At 36.6% G+C, this 7,261-nt stretch overlaps 1 protein-coding gene across 1 annotated transcript; it reads left to right on the top strand.

Annotated features, from left to right (window-relative positions):
* Window positions 1-5,797: 5,797 nt before the first annotated feature.
* Window positions 5,798-6,730, top strand: LOC141167512 (olfactory receptor 5G9-like). Its single transcript, XM_073654907.1, has one exon. It carries the CDS (start codon window positions 5,798-5,800, stop codon window positions 6,728-6,730), a length of 933 nt encoding a protein of 310 aa, XP_073511008.1.
* The last annotated feature ends 531 nt before the right edge of the window (window positions 6,731-7,261 follow it).

The raw sequence follows: 7,261 nt of genomic DNA, 5'->3' as shown, positions 1-7,261 counted from the left end.
TAAAGGTAAGTCATGGTGATCATTCAGGCACAGGTGCAGTGCACGCACGGTCGGCACTAGGATCTCTGCTTAAGTGAAAGATGAGCCTTGGCTGTCAATGGCAGGAGTGGTGCCCACACCACTCTGGGTCATTTAACCCCCTAAATGCCGAAATTGATAGCGGTCACAGCATTTAAGAGGCAGTGAGAGAAGGCTCCCTCTTCCTTCAGATCGGCGCCCCCTTGATGTTATCGCAAGGGCCCGATAATGCCATGGCAACATAGGTCATCATGACGACCTCCGGGTCTTCTAGCTACATCAAGCCTGTTAGAGGCTTCTGTCAGTGCACCACTGATAGGTATAATGCATTGCAATGCATTATACCAGTGATTAGAGTGATAAAAGTTAAAGTCCCTTAGAAGAACTAAGTAAAAAAGTAAAAGACAAATCATAAAATAAAAAAAAATAAAAAAAAACGTAACTAATAAATAGGCATATTTATGTAAAAAAAAAAAAAAAAACATATTTGCTAGTGACGAGTATGGAACGACTCAACCTATAAAACTGTGACAATATTAACCCCTTCAGTGAAAAAAAACATGGCCAAAAAATATACTTTTCATCAAACTGCCAAAAATAGTTGAACAAAATGCAATCAAAAAGTCAAATTTAAATAAAAATGCTTTAACTGAAAACACCATCTTGTCCAACAAAAACAAGACACATCATCAGTAGAGAAATAAAAAAGTTATAGCTCTCAGAATATAGTGTGGTAATAACAATTATTTTTTCTATAAAATTGTTTTTATCGTGCAAAAGCAGCCAAACATAAAAAAATGATATAAATGTGGTATTGTATAATCCTACTGACCCAAAGAATAAAGCTGCCATATCAATTTTACTAAATGGTTAACGGCATAAAAAAAAACATTCCTGAATTTCTGTTTTTTGTTCATTTTGGCTTCCAAAAATCGGAATAGAGAGCGATCAAAAAATGTTATATACCTGAAAATGGTAGCAATAAAAACTTCAACTCATCCGAAAAAAAAAACAAGCCCTCACATGGCTCTTTTGGAACAAATATAAAAATATTATAGCTCTCATAATATGGGGATGCAAAAACATTGTTTTGCAAAAAAAAGCGCATATTAGTGTGTGACAGTAGCCAAACAAAAAAAAAACAACAATATAAATCTAGTATTGCTGTAATGGCAATGACCAGAAGAATAAAGTCGTCTAATCACTTATATTTCACGAGTTACGACATAAAAAATAATTAAAATAAATTTTTCACCTACTGTTGAATTGTTTATTCTGTCTCCCATAGATCGCAGTAAGGTTCGTCTCACATTTGTCCTGCACTCTACGCTGATCGCTAACACCAGGGTTTACATGTAAATCTCTGAAATACGTAATTCGGACGGAACCCCTGTTGGAAGATTCCCTGTAATGAGGCAGGAACGATATTCCACTCTGGCTGGCCGATGATGCGGCAGTGTCCGTCTTTTTAAGAGTGTGTAAAAGTGCAGTTGGGCACAGTTTTGTGCACCTCTGAAAAGGAGGAACACCGCTGAACAGAGGACAGACGGAGTCCAGGGTAACTCTGCTGCCTCATTATAGTGAATGTATCCCTCGGGGGTTTCATCTGAATCACGTCATTCAGAGATTTGGATGGAAACACCTATGTTAGTGCTCAGCATAGAGCGCAGTATAACTATGATCCAAAATGTTATGTAAAATGTTCCCAATAAAAGCTTCAACTCAATTAACAAAAAGCAAGTTCCCTCTCAAGTCCATCATCCATCAATGGAAATATAGGGGGCTTCCAAGTTACCGGCAGCACAAAGGCTCTGAAAAAGCACTATGGGTCCTCACCCCTCAAAAAACATCCAGAAAATTCTGTGCTTCTAAATCCAAATGCCCCCCTCCCTTCTGAGCTCCACAGTCTGCCTAAACCACACTTAGCATCCACGGTTGCCATTTCTGTAGTAATGAGAGCCCGTTTAATTTACAGGGTCCATGTCACCAGAAGTACGAGCTGGGCACAATGCATGGGCACTACCATGTGTGGGCACTACAAAGTATGGGCACTGGAATGGCAGATTTGCAATTTCACTCGGCAACATCCACTGCTGCTTGTTTTTGGAAAACAACCATGGAGTCAAAATAGTCACTAGACCAGTAGTTAAATTCCTAGAGGGGTGTAATCTCCAAATTTGGGTCACTAGAGAGGTGATTCTGCTCTTCTGGCACTTAATGGCTTTATATTTAGAGTTCACCAGCTATTCTTTGATAATTTGTTCTCCAAGAGTCAAATAGCGCTCCTTCCCTCCCGAATCTCGACCTGTAGCTAAGCAGTACTGTACAGCCACATATGGGGTATTGCCACATTCAGCTGCAATTGTGTGAAAAATTTTGATTACATTTTACCCATTTCCCAGTGTGAAAATATAAAATTTGGGGCTAAAACAAATTTTTTGTTGTAAAAATGCAATTATTTTTTCTTCACTGCCCAATGGTATAAAATTCTGTGGGGTCAATAAGATCACTGCACCCTGAGATTAATTCATTGAGAGATGTATTTTGTAAAATTGGGTAACTTATGGGTGGGCTCTGTCATTCTGGCTCCTCAGGGGCTCTTCCAGTGGGTCATGGCACCCACAAACCATAACAATAATATCTGCACTTTAATATTACACTCCTTCCCTTCTGAGCTTTCCACTGTGCCTGAAAGTATTTACCAATTGTAGGGTATTGGCACACTCAGTAGAATTTGCACAACAAACTGTGAGATCCATTTTTTCCTATTAGCCCTTATAAAGATTAAAAACTTGGGGTTAAAACAACAATTTAGTGGTAAAAATGTAATTCTTCTTTCTTTACCGCCCAATGATATAAAATTCTGTGAGACACATGTGGTGTTAACATGATCACTGTGCAACACTAGCTGAATTTATTGGGGGATGTAGTTTGCAAAATGTTATCACTTATGGAGGGGTTCTGCTGTTTTGTCATCTCAGATGCTCTACCAATGTGACATGGCACCATCAAACCATTCCAGCAAAATCTGAACTTCAATATGGCGCTTCTTCCCTTCTGAGCTTTGCACTGTGCCTTAAAAGTAGTTTTGACCAGATATGGGGTATAAGTGTACTCAGAAGAAATTGTATAACATATTGTACAAATTATTTTTTACTATTATCCCTTTTGAAAATTAAAAACTTGCCACCAAAGCAACATTTTAGTGGAAAACATTTTAATTTTCCATTTACTCAGCCTAATCATATACAATTTTGTGAATCCCCTGAAGGTTAAAAATGCTCACTAGATGCCTAGATAAATTTCTCAAGAGGTTTAGTTTCCAAAAAGGGGTCACTTGTGGGGGTTTCTGCTGTTTTGGCATATCAGGGGCTCTGCAAATGCAACATGACGTCCACTATCTATACCAACCAAAATTGAGCTTTAGAATTCAGTTGGCACTTCTTCACTTCCGAGCCCTGCTGTGTGCCCAAACAGCAGTTTTCCACCACATATGGGGTATTGGTATACTCAGGGGTAATTGCACAACAAATTGTATGGTACAATTTCTCCTGTTACCCGTGTGACATAAAAAATTTGCGCAAAACCAAACTTTTTTTGTGAAAAATGTATTTTTTTATTTTCACCCAACAACGTTATAAAATTCTGTGAAGCACCTTGGGTTTAAGGTGCTCACCACACATTTAGATAAGGTCTTGACGGGTTTAATTTTCAAAATGGTGTCACTTGTGGTGGGTTTCCACTCTTTAAGCACGTCAGGGGCTCTGCAAACACGACATGGAGTCAACTATCTACTCCAGCCAATTTTGCATTCTAAAATTCAAATGGTGCTCCTTCCCTTCCGAGCCATGCCGAACACCCAAACAGAAGTTTTCCACCACATATGGGGTATTGATGTACTCAGGAGAAATTGCACAACAAATTAGGTGGTCCAATTTATCCTATTACCCTTGTGAAAATGCAAAATTTGGGGCTAAAGCTACATTTTTGTTGGAAAAAGTAAAATTTTCATTTTTTCCTTCCATATTGCTTTAAATTCTGTGAAGCACATGAAGGGTTAATTTAATATGATTTGAGAACTTTTAGGAGGGCAGTTTTTAAAATGGTATAACTTTTGAGCATTTGCTGTTATATAGGCACATCAAAGTCACTTCAAATGTGATGCGGTCCCTACAAAAATTGGTGGTGTAAATTTTGTTGGAGGATTGAGAAATCGCTGATCAACTTTTAACCCTTATAACTTCCTAGCAAAAAAAATGATGTTTCAACAATGATGCAGATGTAAAGTGGACATGTGATAAATGCTATTTATTTACTGTGATATAACATTATGGCTTAAGGGCATAAAATTAAAATTTTGAAAATTTCAAAATATTCAAAATTTTAGCCACATTTCTGATATTTTTACAAATAAAAGCAAACAATATCGGTCTTAATTTACCAGTAACATAAAGTACAGTGTGTCGTAAAAAAAAAAATCTTAGGATCACTGTTTCTAGCTCCTCCTTCCTTCTCTCTCCATGGAATTTTAAAAGCACTAACTGGCTTTTTCTATCTCAGTATTGTGAATATCTGTCTTTACAGAATAAGAATTGTACATATTTTACCCCTGAATTGAGAGTGAAAAATCAGTTCACGAGGAGAAAGTAGCAGATTTCTCTGATAAGATATATTGCCAAGTGGCTTTTTTTTCACGTGTTCTATTGATTTTTGAAGAAAAAATTATAATGTTGGTCACTCTTTAAATATTTCAATCAACACAATTTTGCCATGTGTAACTAAAATGTATTTTATATCTATTGGTAAAGATTAGGGTTGAGCGACTATGTTCTGTCCGAGTATGCTCGGGCCGAGCTCCGAGTATTTACAGCTGTTTTATTACATGTGAGGAATGTGTAAGAAATAGACATTCCTCACATGTAATAAAACTGTCAAACAGTCACAAATCATGTACATGGGAGCGATTCAACCTTACCACCGAGCAGCAGTAACTACTTGGTGCTCACCCAAGCATACTCGCCGAAAGGGTTAATAGAACATACTCGCTCAACACTAGTAAAGATGTAATTGACTCCATGATAAAAATGTAACTTATTTATTTCTATATTTCTCTGTTGTACCCTGGAGAATAATAAGATAATATCGGACTTATATCCCTGGAGACTTTCTACCTGGCACCTTGCCTTCATGTTTTATATAAATATCCGATGATAATGCTTTATTTTCATGTGTCTGGTGGCCACGCTAAGCTGACCATGCTGCTATCTAAAATTGTCATTAATCACTCCAGGGACTCGACTGAAAAGAGAATTGAAGATGAAAAAAATATCTAATGTGCGTGTCTTTAGCTACATCATAACATACACATAAGATTTATTCTAAAGTCTTCAAGTCTCGGAGATAAATTTGTCAAAATGAGTAAAATAATTGCTTTTTTTTAATTTTCTTTTTCTTCCTTAATCAATAATTTAATTTGTGATAATTGATATTTACTGCACTTCTGGTGTTGAATGCTATTCGTAATTTTAGGGCAATCTTGTAATTTTTTAAACAAAAATATGAGAAAATCATTTCAATATATATAGAATTTATACCACCTGTTTTGTATAAAGAAAATCCCCTTGTTATGTAGAATTTTTTGATTTCTAGAAATAACAATATTTAAAAATGATATAGAACTTGTTGGGAGGTATGCTTAGATTCTTCAACCAAGGGAGGGCTGAAAGCTCATGACCTGAGTTTGTATAACACTAACCGGTTTTCTCAAAGAGTCTTCCATATGTTCTACCCACAGGAGAACAATCTGACTGCGGTCACTGAGTTTTTCCTCCTAGGATTTCAAGCAAGCAAATGTTTAAGAATTTTCCTATTCTTTATTTTCTTGGTGGTTTACTGTGGGACAATATGGGGGAACCTCCTGATCATCACCCTGGTGTCCACCAGCAAGAACCTCCACACCCCAATGTACTTCTTCATCTCACAACTGTCCATTGGTGACATCTTATTAACAAGTGTTATTGTCCCAAATATGCTCCAAATTCTTCTCAATGATGGGGGGATCATTCCTTTCATTGACTGCATCACTCAGCTTTATTTTTTCGGAGTCGCAGAAGCATTTGATTGCCTCATCCTTGCTCTCATGTCCTATGACAGATACGTGGCTATCTGTAATCCTCTTCGTTACACTTCTATCATGACAAATACCTCATGTGTGGTACTGACCATCTTATGTTGGATGGTTGGATTTTCTCTTAATTTAATTTCCAACATATCTACAGCAAAACTAAACTTTTGTGGTTCAAATATCATTGACCATTTATTCTGTGATCCTCTTCCCTTACTAGAACTTGCCTGCTCTGACACCTTCATTGTTCACTTGGTGATTTTCTTAATAGGAATTCCTTGTGTCTTTTTCCCAACTGCAATCATAGTAATATCTTATACTTATATAGTTGTAACCATCTTAAGGATCCCATCTAGTACCGGTAGACAGAAAGCTTTCTCCACCTGTAGCTCCCACCTCACTGTGGTCTCCATATTCTACGGGACTCTGTTCGGTGTTTATGTCGTCCCAACAAAACAACAATCATCGACCATCAGTAAAGTCCTGTCAATGTTCTATACTGTGTTTACTCCTTTGTTCAACCCCATTATATACAGTCTCAAAAATAAAGATATCAGGAAAGCCGTACAAAAGTGGATGACATGGTAAATTTCCAATAACTTTATATTCATTGTGGGACAAAAAGGGTAGAGGAGCCAACATATGTGAGTGGATAAAATCAATATGTATTCAAAAAATTTTTTAAAACATCTTCATCAGTGTACAGTATATTCCTTAAATAGATTCTCATGACTAAGAACCAAGAAAGTTCAAAGGTTCAAAATGCGTAATAACTCCCATGTCTTGTATACTTTTTGCCTAAACTTTTTAAGGTTCATACAATGATAAAGCTGTTTTTAACAATTTTGGAATAAACATTGATTTTTTTCAACTCATGTGTGCTGGATCACCTATTAACTTGGAACCTTCTGTGTGGGACTTACTTTTCCAAATGCCCAAGTGCACGATGTTTCCTGTAAATTCTGGCCAAAAAGAGGGTGAGCTGAAATTTTTTTACCTTCTTTATTATGATAGAGTGGGACAAACATATTTGACCCCCACACACACATTTTTCCTACACTTTTATTATTTAATTTTATTTATATATATTTTTAACAGATATTAAGCAATATTGATGAG

Source organism: Phyllobates terribilis, unplaced genomic scaffold (genome assembly GCF_046119375.1).
Source record: "Phyllobates terribilis strain yellow unplaced genomic scaffold, ASM4611937v1 Scaffold_11__3_contigs__length_659146591, whole genome shotgun sequence".
NCBI lineage: Eukaryota > Metazoa > Chordata > Amphibia > Anura > Dendrobatidae > Phyllobates > Phyllobates terribilis.
This window is presented reverse-complemented; position numbering and strand designations above follow the sequence as displayed.

Coding starts and splice junctions, on each gene's coding strand:
- LOC141167512 (XM_073654907.1), top strand. CDS start 5,798: ATGTTCTACCCACAGGAGAACAATCTGACTGCGGTCACTGAGTTTTTC.